Below are 22,671 nucleotides of genomic sequence, written 5' to 3'. Positions count from 1 at the left end.
AAAGTTCATTGGTGGGGTATCACTCACAGTTCTTCATCATCTCGGCCGTTCGTGCGTCGTACAGCGATGAGAAAGACGGCACTTGCATTCTGGCCGTTCCCAATCCATTTTCCTCTCTTGTTCCAGGAACTTCATCGACACAGCCATTCATGGCTACTCTAGCTGGCGTGGTACGCAGAAGTCAAAGAGCAGTAACCGCCGGAAGCTGACGTTACTTCGTTGGGAGTTACAAAAAGTCCGCACCGTTTGTTTGCTAGGTTGGCTTTATGTCCAAAGCCGTTTACTGCTTTCCGAAAGTGATAGCGTCAACCTTGTAGCAGGGGGCCCCGTCCTTCACAGCACCTCCTGTCAGCCAAAAAGATCCATAAACAGCGGTGACGGTGACGAATGCATGCATTTCGGTGTTGTGTACTTTTCAATGTACCCGATGCTGTCAGAAGTAGCTCTAGTCTGTCTACCTGTGCGCGCTGAGGGAGACGATGGACCATACGCGTCACGCTATTTATGCGCTCGCTTCTTAGAGGTCTCCGGTTCGCTTCTCTAGATCGCCCAAGCAAGTCTACTGGCCTTCTTTGTCACAATGATTTCCAGAGTAGCCACAGCCCTCCACGTCATCTTGGCGGTAGCGATACTTGCAGTCACCGTCAGGGTCCTGCAAGATGAACCGAACGAGAAAAAGGGCATAGTGCAGATTTTGGTGCGTTCCCCGTCGACATGAGAAGCCGTGACTAACAGTTTTTAAGCTGCATGAACAAGCTCGACGCTTCGTCCAGGTTCCCGATGTGGTTGGGTCTATTGCTACGGCGGTAAAGAGCGCGGCGTCCAGCGTGGTCACCGCCGCAGTCGCGTCAGGAGAGTCTTTGGTGGCCGCGAGTTTGCCGTCAAGCGTGTCCGTGGGAACAAAGTACGCATGTGTGGATTCTCGGTGCGCCGCCATCCCCGGCTCTGCCCTGCGTCTGGTCCAAGACCTCGCCCCGTTCCTCCCTTCGCCCCAGGAAATCGAAAAGTTGCAAGGACTGGTGGACAAATGTCCGAACTTGGAGACCGTTCTGTCCGCCGGGCTCGCGTTGGTGTTAGTTTCGGCTATACTCTTGCTTGCCGGCCTCAAGTTTAGGCTGCTCAGCTTTGTCTCGTTCGGGTTGAACGTCGTTGCTGTCGTGCTCTTCGCGGTAGTGACGGGTTTTGTGGTTTCGCTGCATACAACGTCTCAAGCTGTCGCAGACTTGCTCGGCGTCGAAGCAAGCAAGGGGGATGTTTTTGGAGCATCGATTGGTGATTTGGTGGCGAGTTTGGTTATGTGTGCGTTGGCCCTCGTCCAGATCTTCCTCTAGAAAGGGAATCGGCGGGTTGGAAGCGTTCCAATGGGTGAAGTGCGGCTTTCTTTTCTCATAATCTCAGTCAATTACGACGGCAGCAGTAGTCAACGGGTAGACAAGATGTACATCCGTTCTTGTAGTCGGTCCAAAGGTGTATGGCGAGGTTGGCTACTTGCTTGCAGTCATATGCCGCAGCAATCACGTCTCAAGAGGAAATGCACATGCGGAAGGCTGCTTTCCATACAATTGGACATCGCTTTCCGATTACACTCCAAGCCACTAATGGCTGTCGAGAAGACACATCAGGCGAGTGGCGCATTTAACCTGCTTGTCGGACAAGGATCGTGCCGAGGAGGGTGCCATGGGTACGCCACCGAGCGAAGTATTTCATCAGTCCGCCCTCCCGCACTTTTTGAACGTCATCGTACTACACCTCCCTACTCTCCATGTAAGGCGTTTGACAACGCATCCTGCCAGAATGGAAATTCATGGCGTCGTGTCTCTCAACATCACGATCATATTCACTTCAGGTGGGGGTGGGCTGAGCGGCAAGAACTTCGATCACCTGAAAAATTTCGTGTGCCGCAACACGGACATTCGCCCATCAGAGATCGAGAACGACGCTCCCGTGGTGGTCAGTCAGCAGGCTCTAGAGAAGACGTTGACTCGCCTCGGCATCTCGGCTGAACGGGTGCGCTCTGCAAGTCATTCGAGAGGCAAGCTTGCGACTCTCGTAGACTGTCAAGCTGCGGGCTCAGCCGAGCAACACGGCAGCACCAAAAGAGATACCATCGAGGCATCAAAGTGGAGGAACACAGCGAATGAACTGCAGCCAGTCATCGATCGCATCGGTTCAAGCATCCAGAGGCTCAACCATCAATGGCAGATCTTGGACGGCACACAAAAGCGACTGGAAAAATTGTTCATCTTAACCTCAGATGAGGTAGACTGGGACGATCCAGTCAGAAGGATTCAATCGGAGCTGGATCTCTTTGAATGTGAAGAGACGGATCCATGACTCTCGAGTAACTTTCTTTGACGACAGCAGGGTCTTTATTGCTTGGGTTCCTTGTAAAAGCATCAACCAGTAGCTATCGGGACCATTCTCGGTGTTTCACATATCTAGGTCTAGGTCAAGGTTACTACAATAGAAATCGTACTTGGAATGTCACTGGTCGTCTGAGCCCGTCCTTGCATGGACAACCTGTGCTTCCTCACTGCTGTGCTATGACTATCCGTGTCATTACCATGTGTCGAGCAACGAAGCTGCTCGACATCCGACATGACCCCACACAGATGCCACCCTTTTTCCTGATGAAAGACGCATTACTTGCAGCGGTCCTGCTCGAAGGAGTCCCGAGGCGAAAAACACGGAGTGTTTCCTTCGCACATGGTAGAAGATACGTGATGATCCCTCGTTCCAAGTCTGACTGGCGGTTCGCAAGCTTCTGCGTGGCTGAAGGATTCGGTCTGGGGAGGCAGGCGTGGGTCTGCTTGAGCGCGTCGGTGGGCATTTTCCAGCGCTCGTCGAAGCAGACTGTTTACTCGCTCTGTGGATCTGCCGCCGACTGAGTCACCAACGATCGATGGCATTGTTTAAGGAGATATGATGGTGGTTAATTGACGGTTGTGTGATATTTCTGGAATGCGGCTTGGGTCTTCTTCAAATTTGTCACCGGGATGGAAAGTGAGCGAGCGAGCGCCAACCATTTTTGGCTGCACAAAACGCAAGGAGCAGGGAGAAGCCGCTTCCGCCGCTAGAGCCACAGCCGACTCCAATCACAGGCACGGCGGTTGAACAGCGCTTCATTATGCTCACGTCGTTGGTTCTCACAAGAGTCGAAATTGCGACGGAACGAGTCTCTTCCGTAGGTGAATCCATTAATGAAGCCTAGGCTTGCGAGCTGAGAGCATGACCCCTGCCGGTTCAAAATATAGCTCTATGTGGACGCCTTCCCAGAAGTTGATTTCGGATTTTTCGATGGCGCGGACACATACTGTGACGTTCACTTGCTCCTTGGACTTGGTCACAACAAACGACAGATAACGGATCTATTTCCCAACGAATTTCTACACGGCGAGCTGAAAAAGGCGCTGAACAGCTCATTGACATATGGCGGCACGCTGGAGTGGATGAAATCTGTGTTCAAGATTGCTACAGCCAATACGACTATCCATCTTCATCTTGACGGCCTTCTCCGTCCGGGCTCTGGCGAAGGAGAGATAAGCGTTTCCCCCCATGTTTTCGTCGAGGCAGAGAATGGCATCCCACGGTCTATGTTTCTGTCTACGCAGGACTTGACGATGCCCGCGCGAGACCTATGTTTTAGCCATGCATCCCCAAGAACCACATCGAAAAGTGGAAAAACTATCAGTGCATTTTTTGCTGAACTTCCAGACGATTTCTGCCCCGACAACATCAGAAGCTGGATATACAGGAAATAGATCACGTATCGGGAAGGCTTTTTTGTGAAGCGGACAGGATTCAGAGAAGAGCGACCTACGAAGTCGTTTCTTTCACGTGCAAAAAAGGGCGCAATGGGTTTCGCCAAACTTTTTACTGAATGTTTTCGTACTGCTGTTCTGGAGCTGTGGCTCATGTGGCCTCCCAGATCACGCTGGCAGCTACGAACTACCCATGGACCAGCCACTGAACCGAGCCAGAATCCGACAGAGCCAGAATCTGACAGAGCCAGAAGTGAGCATAGATAGAAATGGGACAAATTCAGATGCACACGCCTGGAAGTGGCTAACCAGTAAGCTGCCAGAGACCCAGCCAGTCCCACAGCTGTTTGGCGCCTGCTTCTCTCGCCTAGCCCTTGTTCCGTAGACACAGCTCTGTTGGCCAATGTAAGTCGACCGTGTTGGAGAACCCCGGTCTCATAACCATGAATCAAGTGAGCCCCAATGAGGCATAGCCTGTGGCGGCAATGGACTGCCAGCTGCCCACGAGCGCTGCACGTATGAAAGGCACGAATGAAAGATGATTAAATTACTTGTTTAGCAACTGGCCATCTCTTTTCTGAAACCATGGTACGATATCTAACGGTCGTGTGGAAAGTCGTTATCGGGAACGTGCTCGCAGATTGACCAAGTACACGTTTAGGTGCATCAATCCGTCGGCTGATAATCAAGCTCCCGCAGCCAGACATTGGTCTCAAGGTATTCCCGGATAGCTTGTTCTTTGCGATACTCGTCGTACAGAGGATGGTTTTTTTCGATCAGGAAACCTCCCGCAAGGTCGCAAAGTGCGTCCCGTGTTTTGTTTGCGGCGGATACTACGGCGCTGGTGAGAAAGGATTGGCCACCCCAGAAACAGCTCTTACCAAGAATCAACATGTCTCCCGTCTTTCCAACTGCTTCTTGTACTGTGCGATCGACGATGCGTGATGCCTCGCTCCATAGGCCTGCCGCGAGATCGGGACTGCCCACGTAAAGTCGCGCTCTCGTCCCGAAATCCCTCACACGAGTCGGCGTACCGTGTGACCGACCGGTGCCGCCGTAAAGATGCTTGGTCACCAGCCGTTCGACATCAGACGCGCTCAGGGTGTGCGTCGAAGCGCTTTTGGTTATCAGCTCGTCGCTGGTGCAACCCGGGATCAGCATCTTGACATCTTCGACGGACATTCCTTGTTCCCGCATGTCATAGTAAATGGAAATCTCGAGGATCTGTTTTCAGCTTGGTCAATAAGGTCGGCCAACGCTCAGGAGGGGACTCATATGTGTGTACGTAGCCATCGTCGAGCGTGTCATCGTTCAGTATAGGGTTGAGGATTGACTCGGCCGCATGTACGATCCCTGGTATAGTCAGTCCGTAAATGACGTATTGAGTGCGCGTTTTCCTTGGACCTACCAAGGTTGGTTACCTGCCAAATAAGGTGTATCTGCCGCGTGCGGCCTCTGCAGTGGTTGTATCCGTACACAAGCTTCTTCAGGTACGGAGCCTGGGCAGAAATCCCGTGGTCCGTAGCCACCATGAGCACCGCCTCATAGTCCCACACCGGCACGCTGACGCCGTGTGGCCCAGAGAGGAGGGCCAGTCGGGGCACGACGTGCCCGTGAGAATATCGGACCAGGCTGGAAGTGAATCCTCGTCGGGGCTTGATGAAGAGATCGACGATGCTTTGTTCCGCTTCCGCCCACGAAGTCACGACGAAGGGATGGCACTCAAACAGTCGGACTCTCGGGATCCACAACAACAGGTACTGTCCCGCCTCGAACTTGAGTGGCCTCGACAGCTTGATTGATACCTGCACGGTTCCCGTAACGTGGTCGATGTAGGCTCGTCCAAACGTTTGTCCCAAAGCCTTGTTGCGAAAAGCCATCAAGCAGCCCTGGACCAAGGTTGCCAGTGTCGTCACAGCAAGGTAGATGTACACCCACAGCCTGAGCCGGCCAGCAACCGATAGCAAGTGCAGCGCGGCCCCCACCGCTGCCAGCGCAGCAAGTGCTTGGTGGGTCCTCAGACAGAGCTCGTAGATGCGACGGCGGAAAAAGGGTAGAAAGGAGATTGTCGCCGCTGCCACCATTGCGATGGAACCCTACGAGAAAAGGTCAGAACTTGCAAGTTCACGAGCGGGAGACAACAAAAAAAGAGTCCCCATTACAATTAGCAGGAGAAGCTCGTTGATGCCATCCGGGACCTGGACCTGATACTTGTCGTTCTGCATGGCACTGACGATGTGGGCCGCAAGAAGCATCGCTGCTACGCGACCCTGCCACCTGTGCATCGCCGCGTAGTGCCGAAAAGGTAGAGCCAGTATGTCTGCGGTAAAGTCTAAGCAGGAACTGGCAAACAGTGGGAGTGTGTTGAGGAGGGCCAGGTTCCCCGAGCGAGAGAGAAAGGTTGACGGTCGGAATGCCAGGCAGAACGCGTTGACGCCCATGTACACTGCTGGAAGCAGCAAGGACACGACATTCCAAGGACCGAATAAAGAATGACGATGAACCAGAAGTCGATAGAGCAAGTGCTTTTCGAGCAGGTGCGCGAGTCGTCTTCGAGCTCTGCTTGTGCGAGACAAGACGTTCACAAGAACGAGGCCGGCAGTCATGCCTGCAAGGCAGATTGCATACAAGGTGGTGACCCAATCCATGACGAAGTCGTGGTCAGGGTGGCAGAAGGGCACGGAAAATGATTTCGCGCGTGTTGCATGGAAGAACGAGACGAAAAGAATGGATTGAAAAAGAACGGATTGGGAAGAATGGATTGGGAAGAATGGATTGGAAAGAATGAATTGCTGAAAACTAGAAGCCTAAGAGTCTAGTAGAGAAGAACACGTAGGGTTATCTGTTACGGGGCAGGAAACGGCTGATAGAAGCTCGATTCGGCGCCGGCGTTGCCTAGGCCTTGCACTCATACTCTCTTGGGAAGACTGACACACGTGCCAGACTGAGCAGACCGAGGAGACAGTCGGTGTCGCGGTGTCTCACGAGCGGATGCTGCAAGTACCAGTGAGAAACGTGGCCACAGAGGGATGCGAATACCAAACGGCGGGCACTACCAACGTTTTGCAACTCGTCGATGGACGACGCCGAATCGATTGCGACCAGGAAAGCAAACCCGTCCGAGTCCGGAGGCCAGCGGTCGAGGTCGTCGATACCTGGCGTCTCCTTGCAATACTTTTGCATGAGAAGCTGAGAAACACGGCACACAGTGTCGATATGGTGCTGGCTGTGGCCCTCGAGCGGCCGGCAAAGCTCTTGGTTGGCTGCTCCGTGTCAGACGTCGGATCAACAGCCCAACAGCATCAGGCTTCCGTCGCTCCAGTTGCTAGGAAAGTACTTGCCAATCTTCACTATTCCCGCATCGGTCACCAATATGCTGCCGCTGTCGAGCGTGGGATGTTCAAAGCCTTCGGCTTCTAGATAGCTGAGACCGTCTACGACCTACAACGCAGAACACGTCACTCTCGATCCTCGAATGCTTGCCTTCCGTCACTTACCTGACCAACGATGGCACCCAGCTGGGCTTCGTCGGGATATTTCGGGCATTTCGCCAAGTGATAGAGGCTGAACGTCGTGGGCTCGAACACGGCGTGCAGATAGGTGTCTGTCATGTACGCGTGGACAAACTCGACAACGTTCTGGTGGCGGAGCCTTCTGAACTTTGACAGAGCGTCTTGCGACTCCAGCAGAGCGATCTTTCTGATGTGTACTTGCGTTCCCTGTCTTACCGCCACTGTCAGGCTACCCCCGAGATCGTGTAGCTGGAACTCCTCCCGGTAGTGTTTCCAGGGCGAGTTCCATTCGATGTCCGACGTCTGGGCTGAGGAATGGGTCTTCTGCGAGCGAACGATATTCTGTGCTGAGTCCTCAAGCGTGGCGTCAAATTTTCTCTTTGGCCGCAATGCGATGTGCAAGCTATCGCTCGTTGCCGGCGTATCGGCCGCAGAGTATGCCCTATGATCTGGTGCAGTAGCATTTTCAACGGTATGATGAGCCGGAAACATAGCAATCTGTGTCTTTCGGTTGGGTTTCATGATGTTTATTTGAACGTCTCGTCCTGCTCATGTGGTGATTTCACGGTGTTTCGATTGTGTATAAGTAGACTTGCTGGAAGCAGATTTCGGCGGTTGCGCAAGGCATGCGGGTAGAATATCAGCTCCAAAACTGGTGACGGAAAAGAGACAAGTCTGTCTCACACGACCAGCCACCCAGCTAGGCTTCTCAATCCGAGTCGTGGCTGGTGATTCGACCATGGCGTCTGCGTGGAGGGACGACCGAACTGCTGCTGTGCGTATGTTGTTCACCTTGACAGGGGAAAGAAGCAAGTTGCAGATCGGTGAATGTCTGCATTCCACTTTGTGAGGTCGTTTTGTAGACACAGCCAACTATGTGATGCTCGATTGCGTGGTACGCAGTGAAAGGGTGGAAACCCTGCTGCTGATAGAGTTTGGCTGTGTCGCAGAAAGCAGAATAAGGCATGAACCGTCTTCACTTATCCAGAATACAGTAGAGGCATGATCAGATATAGTGCATGACAAAGCGATGCGCGTTCTGATTACTAAATGAGCCAACGAATCCAGCATACGAATCCCATCGATGTGCTTGCACCAATACCAATTGCCACAAGCCACCAACCCGAAGCCCGAATCAGTTACGAATACGAAGGGAGTGTAAGCAAACAAGACGCTCAATAATCCCCCTGGATGCATCATTCCATCTTGCGACGTAGACCCTTCAGCAAATATCGATACACCACACATAAAAGACACGAGACGACAAGCCACCAGCCCGTCAATGTTGCAGTAGCCATTGATGTTGCGACCATTGGCCTCCGTGAACCGTGCAAATGTTGCGAATGATAGACAGACATCCAACCAGCGAGCTCACCACCGTCGGACTGCGTTCTTGTGAGCGACGACAGCCACGAAAATATTTTCGCTAGGAGGGGCCACCGCCACTCTGTCTCTTTCTCGTTTTCCAGCACCATCTCGTCGTATCCAGAGACCGCATAGGTTGCGACTCGATCGTCAATGGCGTATCGAGGAGGGGGGAGCCGTCGCCCTTCATCGTCTTCAGCTACACGTACAATACCTTGAGAGAACTGAAGAGCGGAAAACAGCATCAGCGAAGCGGATGATCGATGACTTGAACAGGAGCGAAAGCCGGCCCAGAGGGGGAAAACCTCGAAGCTCATACACCGTTCAAAAGCATGAAAAGAAGCACTTTAGAATTGTGAACAAGCTCTGGTCTATTCCGGGAGATTTCCCCTTGTGACTGCCTACTCCAGCATGTGTCGAACTGATGTCTGCACTCCATGCAGGGATGAGCTGGTTCTTCGGGGCGCGCATCTCTGTTTCAAAGAGTTGTTCGTAACCACGTCTAGGAGAACATGCATCGTTGCTAGGTGCGCATGGATCGGACCGCCCAAACGGTTTATAGTACTTTGACAACCTAGAATGCGGTGCAATTCGCCAGATAGCTGATTCTTTCCTGCTCCAATGTCGACTTCGTCGTCCTCAGCAACGCATGCAGCTGATCTGCCAACTCGAAAAGCTCCCGCACCAGGCCAAGCATGGTCCTCCACAGCTCACGCGTCGCCGTGAGCTTGCGATAGAGAGTCATGTTCTCCTGAAGTAGCAGGGGTATGGCCGTGTCATACTGTTCATCAGCCTGCTTTGTGAGCCTCAGCAGCAGGTCATCGAGCTCGAAGGTGTCGGAATAAACGCTTGACGTGCGACGAGGTTCCATCGTTGCTGCAGCACTTGTCTGGTCATGGCCCGTTTAAGTACTTTGGAGGGATCTACTTCTGGCTTAACGGCTAGCGTTAAGTAGGGTCAGTCGCCCAACCAATTATGTACTGTCATAGGCCTTTCTCCCGTAATCGCGAATATTTGACAGCCACCGGGCATGCAGAACGCCAATGCATCGCTCCGCGATAGTTCCTTGCCAATCATGGCTGCCGTCTGGTGTTCACGTCGCCGTTGACCATCACCAAGCAGCTGTATCCGCCCCAATCACGAACACACCAGCGGACGCCGAGCGGTTCGAAGAATTCTGTCGTCGCCCTCTTCCCCCACGTAGTATTCACAGCGTCGTCGAGCGCTTTCTCGCAAGGATTCTGCCCGTCAACGCTGATATATGGAACTTCCTCTCGGGTTTGGAAGCCTTTCTGCGCCATCTGCTGTCATGGGCCGACATAAGCGGAACTGTATTCTGCGGGAGTCTGATCTACCTAGAGCGGGCTGCACACCGCGGACAACAGACTCCGGTGACTGAGATAGGCCGGCGTCTTCGGTTCTTGGCGGCAATCATCCTCGCTCGGAAATATCTTGAAGACGAGACATACGAAACGCGGTTCTGGATCGGCCTGACGGCCAGGATGTGTTCGTCTTATTTCACAGACGACGACATTCATGACGCTGAAACGACACTTTTGGAAGATCTCATTTGGGATCTGAGAATACACCAACATGAAATTTATGTAATGAGTACGCTGATCCGCCATCCGGACACGATCTCTGTGTTAGACCACAGGGCGCTCTGACGTCAGCCTAAGACCGTTTTTCAGTGTTGGCATGCCCGAACCACGCGTTATAACGAGCGATATGTCCTGCACATACAGTACTGTACACATCAACTGCAATCTCTTCTAGTTGGAGATACAGCTCTACTGTCGTCGGATAGGGAAAGACCGGTGCGACAGTCTCGTCGCAGTAGCTCCAACTAGGGTTGTACGCGTCGGCGCAGCGAAAGACCGCGAACGTTGATGACCCACTTCAAACGACGGCATGAAAGCTAAGCCCCCCCCCAATGTAGCGCCACCAGATGCTAGCGCCAGATTTGGCCACAGCCGCCGCCATCCGGGCCACTTTCTCTTCCTTCTTCCATCCTTCCAACGAGTCCAGCCCCGACACCCCGGTTATCCCACGAACATGTCGCTTAGTCTAGGCCTGGCCTAGGCCTAGTCTAGCCTGGTCCATCTAGGGCCAAATGCGGCCGTTTGCTCATTCGGTGACATCTGACCAAGAGCCTAGAACGTGTGTTAACGCAAGTACTGACAGCAGTTTGGTGACGTCGTTCTACAAGGGGCCGACCAGCCTCCTCACATCGAAGCCTCGCAAGCGGCTAGAGAGAGAGGAGCGGGGGAAAAACATAAGTAGGAACGTCATGTCCGGCTTGGACTAAGGAAATTTCCTGTCGGGCTGGGCCTCTAGCCCCCATCTGCTAAGATGCCGTTGACGCTTTTTCAACGATGCCACTAGCGATGTTGTTCTTTGCTTCCCCGTTGACACTAGCCAGCGATGCCGCCGCACCGGTTCTGCACGTCGTTTTTTGTTTTTGCTTCCCCGTTGACACTAGCCAGCGATGCCGCCGCACCGGTTCTGCACGTCGTTTTTTGTTTTTGCTTCCCCGTTGATGCTAGTCAGCGATGCCGCCGCACCGGTTCTGCATGTCGTTTTTTGTTTTTGCTTCCCCGTTGACACTAGCCAGCGATGCCGCCGCACCGGTTCTGCATGTCGTTTTTTGTTTTTGCTTCCCCGTTGATGCTAGTCAGCGATGCCGCCGCACCGGTTCTGCACGTCGTTTTTTGTTCTTTGCTTCCCCGTTGCTACTAGCCAGCGATGCCGCCGCACCGGTTCTGCACGTCGTTTTTTGTTTTTTGCTTCCCCGTTGATGCTAGTCAGCGATGCCGCCGCACCGGTTCTGCACGTCGTTTTTTTTGCTTTCCCGTTGATACTAGCCAGCGATGCCACCATGTGATGGGGGCGGCGAAATTCGGACTCTGCAACCTCCACGTGGTGCCGCCTGGGAACCTACCTTTGATCAAGGTAGAGCCAGTGCAGAGACGTGACAATGTGTGGGTGCCAGTGCTGGTGAGCGCTACGCACAACGTTTTGCAGGTGTGGAAGTGTAGGATCGGACTTGGAGTGAGGGATTTTTGGAGTCGGACAAAATTTTTACACACGCGCTACCATCTACCAAAACACCAGCAAAACCGGCGCGACGACGAATCGAGAGACAGAACACGAACTACAACAACGAAGCTGCCCATTTTCGATCGAACCAGGCAAACACCACCCGATACTGCTTTCCAAGGCATGAATAGAGCACCGTGGCACCTCCTAGATCCAGTGAACACCTCCAGACAGATCGATAACGACGTTGGTTCGTCGTGAGACAAACAGGAGCTACGCTGGCTAGATTACCTTCCAGTTAGCCCAGGGCAAGACATGGCCGGCCTATCAAAACCAGCTGCAAGGCTGAAAACACGGTCGGAGATGGCGGCAGGCAAACCGTGTCTGACCCAGAGAGTCGTGCCCCGGACAACCAGTGGGCTGTAATAGACAGATGCGAGCAGCAGGCTTTTCTGATCCTTCTCTCGCTGAAAGGCCCGAGTCACAATGCAAGATTCGATTCTGGTCTCGTAGAACCAGCCAAGCTGTTTTGCAGATGATTGATGTTTAATGTATGATATGTGAGCGTGCTTCTATCGGTTGGGGGCCTTTGGAGCCGACAACATGAGGCGTTGAACAAAGTTTTCCAGTGGGTTCCATCGCTGGATGATGATCTTGCGCAGGTACATGGGAGATGGCGGGGACGTGGGAAATGACAGGTCCGAGATGTATGTCATGCCAGGAGAGGCGTGCTGTGACGACGCGTGGGGGTGGGTGTCTGCCGGGTCTCGTTGAAGTTGCAGGAGCTCTCTTACATGGAGAATAGCTCAATGAAGTTAGCTCCCTCGACCCAATATTTGTGGTTGGGCTTGGGCTTGGGCCTTAAATGCCTGGCAATGGCGGTGTTCGCTCACATACCATACTTGACGAGAAATATTCCGTTACCGAAAACACCATGCCAACTGTTCGATGGAGTTATTCGGCCTGGGCATTGCACTGCGTCCTTTCTTCTCTTCAGGCCACTCAGGGGGTTTTCCGATTTGTGGGGCTTGGTGTCACGCAAGACGGCTCCCAGCGCCACAAACGGATGCTATGAGCTAGAGCCACAACTACCTTTTGCTCGCCCGCACTGTCTTCGAGCATTCTGGCTTTGTGGATCGCCCAAAAACCAAGGAACGCCACGACTGAGAGTCTGGGAAAACAACCACACCGCGGCTGTTTCTAGCTTTGGACATCGAGAAGCTGCTTTGAAGGAAGCCATACTTGCTCCGAGCGGCACGCCCCACTGACTGGTCACTTGCAACGGCCGACTACTTTCTAGATGACTGGCGTTGTGTTTGGACCCGATTCTGACTTTCAGTAGGAGCTATTTTCAGCCACGCAGCGAGAACCTTGCTTGCTCTACCGCGGACCCTACCCGTGAGGCTCATATCTGGCTCGCAGCTTGTTTTTCCACAAGACACGATCCAGAAGCGCTTCCATAGCAATCAAACAGTCACGTTCGGGCCGCCTATGCACGTACATCCGAAGCAGTACATAGTGGATCGGCCTTTTACAGAAAGCTGAAGCTTGGAGCAAACGTGCACAGCTTCCTCTTCGGAAAGACTCGCCTAGTCTCTAATCATGCTGTGCACAGTGCCGTGATTCAAGAAAATGACTGTGCATGCCGACTGGTGCTGTATTCGGGGTTGAAGCGGGTGGCCGGAGCCGTAAATGGACGTTGTCAAGTATAGCAACCTCCTTGCCGGCCTGTTCGTACTATCATCATGCTCCAAGTCAGGATCGTGGGTGGTCGCAGCGACGACTGGAGATCCGAGCAGCAGAGTATGGCTGTTTCCGGCTTTGAAAAGATTGACAGACAGTGTGTGTAGAAGAAGAAGCTACATCTCCCAGCCAAAGAGCTCATCACCCCCACAGACATGCATTCACCAGTCTCCGTCATGTCTATGCCTACGATTATCAAGCTTCGTTGTATGCACTGTCGCAAGCTGGCCGAGCTCACCTCCACTGACGACCTCGAAGACGCGAACATGGTCCAGGTTGGATACAACTTGTTTTATTGCTTCGATTGTGCCAAAGCAACCGGGTACACGGAGGTGCACGGCCGCCGAAGCACATCGGCCTAGGAACAGGCGGATACCGCCCGCGCATCAGTCCTGTCTTCGACCTCTGAGAAAGACACAACGAGGTTGATAGAAATAACAACGATTACTCAATACACCCCACTCTATAGTCGCTGTCTCGTGATGATGCTACGTTCTACGGGCGATGTATCGTGCAATGGTTTTTCTTGGGAAGGATTCGTCAACGCGGTCTGCCGCCTCACGGCACGCACTGGGACGATCTCCCATGAAAAAGGAAAAAGGAAAAAGTAACTACATGGGTAGGCGAGGGGGCCTAGCTGATCATCATCCCACTGCATCATGACAAAATCCATTCCACTGCAAAAACTAGACGATTCGCCCGGCACACCATGCGTCAGGTTCCGGCGCCTTCCAATAAGCTACGATCTACTTCTCCATTTGGCTTGGTGAGCGATCCGGTGTAGCGGTAGCCGTTCCTGTCTGGTTGCGAGCCGCATGCGCAGAGACACTTGTCTCAAAAACCGTTGCACTATCCGCGCTTGGTTTTCGGCGGAGCCAGCACGCGTCACTTGTGCAGTCGGGGCTTTCGCATTTTTTGCCATCACCGTTTGCCAATGTGAGAGGTTCTTGGATCGTCCGGTCTGCATTTTGTTTCCAGCCTCCTCCATCCCAAAGACGTCCTGCCTACCGACGTCAAACATGCGGATTGACGTATCATGTCCACCCACACCATCAGCGACGGCGCCATCGGGCATTTCGTGGTTTTCGAAAGCCCGGCTCGCACCCCGGACGGCCCAATCGTTTCCCACACCCCCGTTACGCTGCGTCTCATCATCGCAGTCTCTTGTTGCTGTGAGAGTACCGCCATGACCGGCGTTCGGATAGCCGGCCGAAGTAGCGCTGTTCCTGTCGGCAGCGATGTAGTGGGAGACGTCTGCGGCGTCGATCTCGACGCCGCCGCCTCCTTGTGTGGCCTGTGCGGGCTGATCTTGCATCTGGGCCCGCTGTGGGTCGCGTGTTCGACTCGTGCTGTGCAAGCCGTTCAGAAGTTCCGCCAACTAGTTCCGAGTCGCATCAGCTTTTGCTACCTCCGAGGGTGGGCAGGGGGTTCCCGCTGGAGCTTACAAATCCGTTCACGTCCGGAATGCTTTGGCCTTCGGGGACGTGTATGGCCCCGTCTAGACGTTCATGTGTTGGGTTGAAGTGGACGACAGCCGAAAAAACGCGGGCTCCTTCGCCTAACTGAACCGCTTTCCTTTTGGCGCTGTCACCAGATTTTCGGACCTTGTCCTTGGCCCTCTTGTCGTAGGTGTATATAGTTGTTTCCGAAGACGCACCAGCCATGGTTTCGTTCATCTAAAATCGTCTCACAGTGAATGTGTCTATCGCGCTTCTCTGGAGCGTTGAACCGACTCCTTATCCTACGACACCATCGCATTGCTCCCGGATGTGGCGCCAATCTAGTATAAAGTCATTTACAGTTTCGCCAAATCCAAAAGTTGAGCCTTTGTGTTTCTGCAGGACCTCCTGCATCTCCAGCGGATGATGGGAGGTTTTTTTTTTGCGTGATGGTCTGGACCTGCTTCCATTTCCCCGTCTTCTCTCACTTCGCGAAAGGTGGCATTATGACCTAAAGCCGGATCTTACTCCTGGTGGGCGTGCAGATCCGGCAGAAAGTGGCACTCTACGATATGATTCATGACTCCTTCGAGGTCACATAGGCCCACACCGGTCTCGATGGCAGACCATGGCCCAGGCCGAGCCGCCCTGGGGCCGAGAACGTGGTCCATTATCGTCTGCATCCATATCTGTCTGTGTCACTTTTGGCTCGTCCATTACTGCCTGGGTCCGTATCTGCCTGCGTCCATATATGCCTGCGTCACTTTTGGCTCGTCCACTATTGTCTGCATCCATATCTGCCTGCGTCACTTTTGGCTCGTCCACTATTGTCTGCGTCCATATCTGCCTGCGTCACTTTTGGCTCGTCCATTATTGCCTGCATCCATATATGCCTGCGTCACTTTTGGCTCGTCCATATCTGTCTGTGTCACTTTTGGCTCGTCCACTATTGTCTGCATCCATATCTGCCTGCGTCACTTTTGGCTCGTCCATTATCGTCTGCATCCATATCTGTCTGTGTCACTTTTGGCTCGTCCATTACTGCCTGGGTCCGTATCTGCCTGCGTCCATATATGCCTGCGTCCATATATGCCTGCGTCACTTTTGGCTCGTCCACTATTGTCTGCATCCATATCTGCCTGCGTCACTTTTGGCTCGTCCACTATCGTCTGCATCCATATATGCCTGCGTCCATATATGCCTGCGTCACTTTTGGCTCATCCATATATGCCTGCATCCATATCTGCCTGCATCCATTATCGTCTGCATCCATATCTGCCTGCGTCACTTTTGGCTCGTCCATTATCGTCTGCATCCATTACTGCCTGTATCCATTACTGCCTGTATCCATATCTGTCTGCGTCACTTTTGGCTCGTCCATATCTGTCTGTGTCACTTTTGGCTCGTCCACTATCGTCTGCTTCGATATCTGCCTGCGTCACTTTTGGCTCGTCCACTATTGTCTGCATCCATATCTGCCTGCGTCACTTTTGGCTCGTCCACTATCGTCTGCATCCATATATGCCTGCGTCCATATATGCCTGCGTCACTTTTGGCTCATCCATATATGCCTGCATCCATATCTGCCTGCATCCATTATCGTCTGCATCCATATCTGCCTGCGTCACTTTTGGCTCGTCCATATCTGTCTGTGTCACTTCTGGCTCGTCCATTACTGCCTGCGTCCATATTTGCCTGAGTCCATTTCTGTCTGCGTCTATATTCGCCTGGGCGTCACGGGATTGTTTGCCAGGGTAGTGTCAAACTATCGCGAGTCATGGTTTCGCCATGACCCCTTTTCTCGCGGCGACGCGCCGCTCGCATAGCGCTATTTCTCCTTCCTCTTCTTCGCATTACGTCTTGGACTGTATCTAGACCTCACCGGGCGTAATAAATTGTGTGCGCATGTGTGTACTAGACCTGAACCTACGGGTCATGAGAATCCATCTACTTCATTGAAATTGCTTCCTAAAGCCGTGACCCTCATGTGCGTCCATTTCTGTCTGCGTCCACTACTGTCCGTGGAGGCCACAGTCGAGGCCTGACTCAATCATCTGAACTACCTATCATGCCGTTCGTTATTGGCTGGGGAGTGGCTTACTTCGTGAGGTGGTTTCGTTCGGCATTATGTTCTCTGGCCACAGGCTCGATGTGCCTAGTGGGCCCCCAACCATCAGCTTTTATCACGGTTCGCCTATAGGGTAGCTTGGGGTTCGGTCTGCTGACCGAACATTGTGCTTTTTGGCCCGCTGGCTCAACGGTAGTAAACCCAAGCACTGTCGTTTCGTCACAGCTTCAGTCATCTTGTCAGTGACCCATTCCACCAGTTCTGGCAGCCAGTAATAGCCAGCTCCCCAGGTCGGCAAATTGTCACTAAGAGTATTGTCTTCGTTTGAGGGTCTTGATTACACACATTTGTGCTTACACCCTCATCTGCATCATGACCGCGTTTAGGCCCATCATTTGCCTCTGCAACATCGCCAATCTCCTCCATTTCGCCATACGCATCCTATAGAAAGTACGACACACTCAACAATGTCGATCGAGCAGTACCGCTACGCCGAATGCGGCGATAGACGGGAATGCATCTCGGTCTGGTTATGTCTCAATCATCGAACATGCTATAGACCGTGATCGTACTGTACGACACAATGATTGAGATGAACTATAATACAATTGGTTCTACTCGACCCGTTCGTAGTAATCTTGTATGGATATCATGCACGGTCGTGCCGTCCCTGACGAGCAAACCCAACCAAGAAGAGTAAGCCCCAAGCATGGAGTGCACACACACGTCGTTCTCATCCGACTACCGCCCAAGAGAGTGGACTCATCGCTTACGACTGCCAAATAGCGATGAGAAAAACTTGAAAAAGCGACCAAAGCAAGTTCATCAAGCCAAGAGCCAATCAATGCAAGCAAGTGGAGCCTTTCCCGGCCCCCATTCAAGCAAATCTATGGCCTGCGTTGACTTGGTTGACTTGGGCTCGGGGAAAAAGCCCCTGGTAGTCCGATAGGCCAACAGGAGGCGGTCGGTTCATCGGACGTACTCTCTCTCCATCTACTCCAACGGTTAACGTTAGACTACTTAGCAACGACAAGAAAGGCATGGGAGTGTAGAGAGTAGACGTCCAAAGATTTCATTCTCGGACAGTGAAGAATTTTGACCAGGTGTCGCCGGTCCAAAGGGGGAATCTTGGACCACAACGAGGGTAATTTGCATACCGTGTAAAGCTCCAAGCGACCGTGACTCAGATACATGTCACTGTTGGGTGGTAAGTCGTGTTGTGGGTTAAACCAACAGACCTTTCAGTCGAGGGGTTTGGGAAGAGCCGAGACGCGACTGGTCTCTTAGACAAGGTCGATTGATTCAACCTTGTACCTGTATTTTTATCAAAACAGCCGGCGTCAGAACGCAAGGGAAGATATTCCTGTGCAAGCAGGCTCGTCCGGAGCTATCGAAGCTCTTGTGGGTCTGTCATACCGCGGAACCTGAATTTGGTCCCGGAAATAGCATAGATCGGCCTGGTCCCCTTGTCGTTGATCGGCGCAAAGGGTTCCGGACTTTCTGGCAAGGATGCCGATATTCAGAGACCAGCCCATTTGGCATGCTGTCAAAACAGCCTTGCTTGTTGGGGGTGACCCCGTGACTCTTGACGTATGCAGGACCCTGTGTGTCTTGTTGTCACCTGCCACTTCGGGAGAAGACAAACCCTAGAAAGTACTGTACTGACTCGATGGCTTCGTGCGTCATCTATGAAAAGTGGTTCTATCGATTTCCAGCCCTGCAAGGCTTGCATCCTCGGTCAAAAGCCGTTGACCTTCGCTTGCGACCGAGTAGACGCGCTCGGCTCGAGCCACCCGCCGTTATGCAAGCAAACCTTCTTCCATCTGGACTTGAAAGACACGGCTGGTTCCCGCCTTTGTTCTGACTGCCCAGTACGTTAGACCCTTTCAGACCCTCCGAGACCCCTTGAGACCCAGACCCCAAGTACCTATGCGACTCACCTCGCTTGCCGCCGAGTTTTCTCTTTCGACATTAGAGGCAGGAAGGGCACTTACGCACGCCCCTGCCTCGACCCGACAGTATGGTAACGGCGTAAACCTTAGTACCCACAAGTTTCAGGCTCACGGCCAACCCTTGCGGATGACTGGATGCCGAAATGCAGGGGCACTCAATTACATACGAGCGGAGAATGGCCAAGCACGCTCAGAAACAAGACCAGCGATGGTCGGCTTGGCAAAGAGAGGACTGAAAGAAAACGGTTGGAGGTCGGCATGTGCCCTGCTTGTTTGTTTCCACGGAGTCTCGGCCTCACAGATCGCCATGCGAAGCGATGTTTCTTTGTTCCACGGGCTTACTGGCGCAATATTTTGGCATTAGGAATTCCCCAACAAAACAATCTTGTACACGCAACACCGCGTCCCAGCTTGAAAAACAACAAACGAAGCACTGGTTAGATGCATGCTTTGCTTCTGTCGCGCCTGTTGGTCCCATTCAGTCATTCCATCCCAAATTGGCAGGGCTCATCCCAAAGCAATCAGTCAAATTTGATTGGCCAATGGAAGGGCAGACTCTATTTTGATTGGGCCAAAGATGAGCCCCGCAAAGTGGCGTCAGGGTCGCCGTGTCTTCGACGGCAACAGCAAGCATGGTCAACTTGGATTCCAACTGGTCAAGTCTACGCAAGATGTCAGGCCGCGTCATTCTGGCGATGTAATTGCTCAACGTACAGAAATGTAGTGGCTTTGAAATGCTTCTCGTTCGCCTCTTCTATCTCGGCAACAGCACGTTCGACAGCAATTATGTGGCAAAACCAAACGCTGGGAGGCTTTTTGAACGCCGAAGACATTGACACGGAGCTAGAATTGTCAGCTTTCTGCGGCGTTCAGTAAGAAAGGAGTGCCTAACACGGACGCTTGCTCGAAATCCTGATATTCGCGGGGGTCTTGGTCTTGTGGGCCATTGGAATCGTGCAGACGTTCTGTTGTTGAGGACATCAGTGGTTTTTGGATGATACTCTTAGGCCAGTCGATGCTCTCGGGGGAGAGGCCTTTGTTCCGTTGGAGGGCTTGGACCAGTCGTGTTGTAAGAATGGTTTCACGATGCCGGACCTGATTTGTGGGTATTTGGGCCCGGCGCTGTGATTTGCCAGGCCGTTGAGAACGTTGCTGAGATTGATGCATGATGTCACTCTTGGAACTTTAAGACAGATCGACGGTGTCAAAAAAAGGATGGATCAGAGTCAGCCGCTAAAAACGATAAAGTTGGCGTGCACGGTCTTGTCATTTTTCACGCGACCAGGACGATGCTTTTACTCTTTTATACGGCACGAGACTTAGGCGGCACGACATCGTGCCATGATTCAGGAAGCAGAAGCAAATCTCAAGCGTGCCAATTGCATTTGATACCAGCCGGCTGGAACAATGCTGGTCGGGTTTCTTCTATCTTTTTCTTAGAAAGGAAACGATGTTCCGGCTATGTAGACGTCCGTCGCTGTTGGAACTAAATGGTGCAGGTGCATCTTACCATTTGCTCAGTCCGCATATCACACTCAGCCGGCATCAACATCCGCATATGGCTGACTGGGGGCCGATGGGTTAGGCGACAGACAGACTAACAAACGGTCAAACCTCGGAGTTGGTGCCTGTGCAGTTCCCCGCCAGCCCGTGCACCCTGTCAAGATATCCAAGCCTACAGGCACAAGGCCCAGAAGGGTTCGCTGGTGGGTTCAATGAGAAGCGGGGCCTCAAATACGAGGGCAATTTAAAGTGCTGATCTTATGTAACCGCCTAAAGGTTACATCTCGTTCCAACAGCACCCGTCTTTCTGAAATACGCGGTGGACTGCATATATTATGGCATTCGTGTCAGGGGACGACCTTGATAGGCTGGTGCATGATGCCATTTCAGTGCCCCAAAGACGTTCAAAGTGATGGCGAGAACAGGCGGTGCCGTGACCTGACGCTGATAGCACGTAAGTTCGTGAACTGCAAAATGAACAAGTGATGGTGCTGTGGCGTTAGAACCGCTACCTCGAAGAGAACGGGTAGAACGAGTGTTTTCAGCTCAAGAGTCTCCCACATTCCGCCCCACCCGCTGCGCCGGAAGGACATCCCCACCATCGCATTCAGACGAACTCCTGGCCCTTGCAGCCTCTGACTAAACTGGGTTGGTCCTGTTTACCACGGAGATGGACGGATCGAAGCCGAGCAAGGCCTTGGCTCACTTAGATGAGAACCTGGACACAGCGTTTTCAGGGTCTGTGATTGATCTGTCCGAGTGGCGCTCGGCACAAGGAACGTTTGAGCTGCGCCTAGCCAAACCTTTCAGCCAGGCCGAGCAGAGTTCACGTCGTGTCGTTGCCAGATGATTCCAGCTGACATAACCAATGCAGATGACGGCAGGTTTGAACAAGAAATGGGGGATTACGCTGCTTGCGTGCAGAACGGGATCTAGTCTCCTTGCCACACGCTCTAACAAGTAATGACCCGATCTGCTTAGTGGTCACTTTCAGAGAGGGAATGTTCAGATTTGATTTGCGTATGACTACGGACATGTTCTATGTCTGGAACCAAGCAAACAGGGAGTTTTGACGCAAGGACATGGACAGTAATAGACCTAGTCACGGCTGTCGTTCGGGGCTTGCTTGCATTTCTTCTGATGGGCTGTTGCTTCATGCTGCCATTGTCTTGCACGGCCTGCGTCCTCATTGTCATCAGCATTGGTCCTGTTGTGGTTAGCCAAGGGTATAAGACTCATACCAACGCTTTCGCATTGTCTCTTGTGATCATGGATGGACATCTGCCTGTTTTTGCGGTAATATACGCCTTGGAGACCTTGGGCTCCACGTTTATGTCCTTGCTCGGCGTCACCAGGGAAGATGGAAGCGTACTTTTCCGCAAATTCTCTCCATGATAGACCGCAGTCGTCGCGGAGGTAGTCAATGCACTCTACTTGTTTCGGGGTATACCTGACGTTGCAGTGGGGGCGGCTCGTTGAGCGGCGGGGCCGGCGCGAGGTCGTTGCGCCAGTGTGGAAGCTTACCGGAAGCCAGTCAGGAAGACAGCTTCCGACGACCAAGGACAAGTCTTGGAGCCCATGCTGGTATTGCGGGGTCGCCTGAGGGAGAGGAAGACTGTGATAGTATTCGTACGTCGTCAGTGGCATGGATCTTTGGGTCTCGGAGGAGAGCGTGGCGGATCTGGGAAGGCTTTCACAAGATCCGATGGGATCAAGTGAGTAGGTTGTTGAGTTTGACAGTGCAGCTGGAGGTAAAATGTCCAGTTCGCGCAGGCGTGGGAGATTGACTTGAAAACCCTGAAGCGAAAAGGACGGGGGGCGCGGAGACATGTCCGAACGGAAGCTTTGGTGCTTGAGTCATTTCGTCGTTTCCTACTGTTAAGAGTAGAGGATCTCTTACCTCCTAGCTTGCCGGTGACAGTGTCAGTCGCACAAGGCAGAGAAAGTGGTTTGCTACTTGAGTAGTCTGTCAAGGAAAAGGTGGGCACTGTCTTTGAACCGTGACGCTGGTCCATCGAAGGTGTTGGCTTTTTGGGATCGCAGTAGACATTGATGTCCATTGCGTTGCCCTGTACCATGAAGGGAGGAAGGACTTGAGAGCGCACTAAGAACATGACGAGGGTACGTTGGAGCAGAACAACTTGTCGATAGTGTCTTGTTTAAAATGTTCTAAATCGGTGCTTCCGCAAACCAACGGAAGTGATGTCCAGCCTCTCTTGTAGTTGGGTATGTTCTTGGCAACGAAAACATAAAAGGAGATAGCAGAAGAATAAGCAAATCGATGGGTCA

At 52.7% G+C, this 22,671-nt stretch overlaps 9 protein-coding genes across 9 annotated transcripts; 3 read left to right on the top strand and 6 right to left on the bottom strand.

Annotated features, from left to right (window-relative positions):
- Positions 1–580: 580 nt before the first annotated feature.
- On the top strand, positions 581–1,331 carry CDEST_02114 (uncharacterized protein; the record flags this gene model as incomplete). Its single annotated transcript, XM_062918273.1, has 2 exons — positions 581–697; positions 744–1,331. 2 exons carry the CDS (start codon positions 581–583, stop codon positions 1,329–1,331), a joined length of 705 nt encoding a protein of 234 aa, XP_062774324.1.
- A 346-nt stretch (positions 1,332–1,677) lies between these two features.
- On the top strand, positions 1,678–2,334 carry CDEST_02113 (uncharacterized protein; the record flags this gene model as incomplete). The annotated part of the gene is made up of 1 exon (XM_062918272.1): positions 1,678–2,334. One exon carries the CDS (start codon positions 1,678–1,680, stop codon positions 2,332–2,334), a length of 657 nt encoding a protein of 218 aa, XP_062774323.1.
- A 2,093-nt stretch (positions 2,335–4,427) lies between these two features.
- On the bottom strand, positions 4,428–6,016 carry CDEST_02112 (Putative ferric reductase, NAD binding domain, FAD-binding domain, ferredoxin reductase-type; the record flags this gene model as incomplete). The annotated part of the gene is made up of 5 exons (XM_062918271.1): positions 4,428–4,594; positions 4,643–4,985; positions 5,047–5,114; positions 5,170–5,857; positions 5,924–6,016. 5 exons carry the CDS (start codon positions 6,014–6,016, stop codon positions 4,428–4,430), a joined length of 1,359 nt encoding a protein of 452 aa, XP_062774322.1.
- A 1,030-nt stretch (positions 6,017–7,046) lies between these two features.
- CDEST_02111 (Putative serine-threonine/tyrosine-protein kinase, catalytic) lies at positions 7,047–7,795 on the bottom strand (the record flags this gene model as incomplete). The annotated part of the gene is made up of 2 exons (XM_062918270.1): positions 7,047–7,202; positions 7,259–7,795. 2 exons carry the CDS (start codon positions 7,793–7,795, stop codon positions 7,047–7,049), a joined length of 693 nt encoding a protein of 230 aa, XP_062774321.1.
- Positions 7,796–9,212: 1,417 nt separating this feature from the next.
- CDEST_02110 (uncharacterized protein) lies at positions 9,213–9,509 on the bottom strand (the record flags this gene model as incomplete). The annotated part of the gene is made up of 1 exon (XM_062918269.1): positions 9,213–9,509. The coding sequence occupies one exon, from the start codon at positions 9,507–9,509 to the stop codon at positions 9,213–9,215; it is 297 nt and encodes a 98-aa protein (XP_062774320.1).
- A 172-nt stretch (positions 9,510–9,681) lies between these two features.
- CDEST_02109 (Putative cyclin) lies at positions 9,682–10,305 on the top strand (the record flags this gene model as incomplete). Its single annotated transcript, XM_062918268.1, has 1 exon — positions 9,682–10,305. The coding sequence occupies one exon, from the start codon at positions 9,682–9,684 to the stop codon at positions 10,303–10,305; it is 624 nt and encodes a 207-aa protein (XP_062774319.1).
- A 3,593-nt stretch (positions 10,306–13,898) lies between these two features.
- Positions 13,899–15,387, bottom strand: CDEST_02108 (uncharacterized protein). The gene is made up of 2 exons (XM_062918267.1): positions 14,866–15,387; positions 13,899–14,798 (listed from the first exon to the last, which is right to left on the bottom strand). Exons 1-2 carry the CDS (start codon positions 15,094–15,096, stop codon positions 14,160–14,162), a joined length of 870 nt encoding a protein of 289 aa, XP_062774318.1. The 5' UTR covers positions 15,097–15,387; the 3' UTR covers positions 13,899–14,159.
- A 4,166-nt stretch (positions 15,388–19,553) lies between these two features.
- On the bottom strand, positions 19,554–20,139 carry CDEST_02107 (uncharacterized protein; the record flags this gene model as incomplete). Its single annotated transcript, XM_062918266.1, has 2 exons — positions 19,778–20,139; positions 19,554–19,722 (listed from the first exon to the last, which is right to left on the bottom strand). Exons 1-2 carry the CDS (start codon positions 20,044–20,046, stop codon positions 19,554–19,556), a joined length of 438 nt encoding a protein of 145 aa, XP_062774317.1. The 5' UTR covers positions 20,047–20,139.
- A 1,341-nt stretch (positions 20,140–21,480) lies between these two features.
- On the bottom strand, positions 21,481–22,663 carry CDEST_02106 (uncharacterized protein; the record flags this gene model as incomplete). The annotated part of the gene is given in 3 exon segments (XM_062918265.1): positions 21,481–22,179; positions 22,196–22,257; positions 22,283–22,663. The coding sequence occupies 3 exon segments, from the start codon at positions 22,494–22,496 to the stop codon at positions 21,481–21,483; spliced, it is 975 nt and encodes a 324-aa protein (XP_062774316.1). The 5' UTR covers positions 22,497–22,663.
- Positions 22,664–22,671: the final 8 nt, after the last annotated feature.

The sequence above is a fragment of the Colletotrichum destructivum genome, chromosome 1, assembly GCF_034447905.1.
Source record: "Colletotrichum destructivum chromosome 1, complete sequence".
NCBI classification, from domain to species: Eukaryota; Fungi; Ascomycota; class Sordariomycetes; order Glomerellales; family Glomerellaceae; genus Colletotrichum; species Colletotrichum destructivum.
This window is presented reverse-complemented; position numbering and strand designations above follow the sequence as displayed.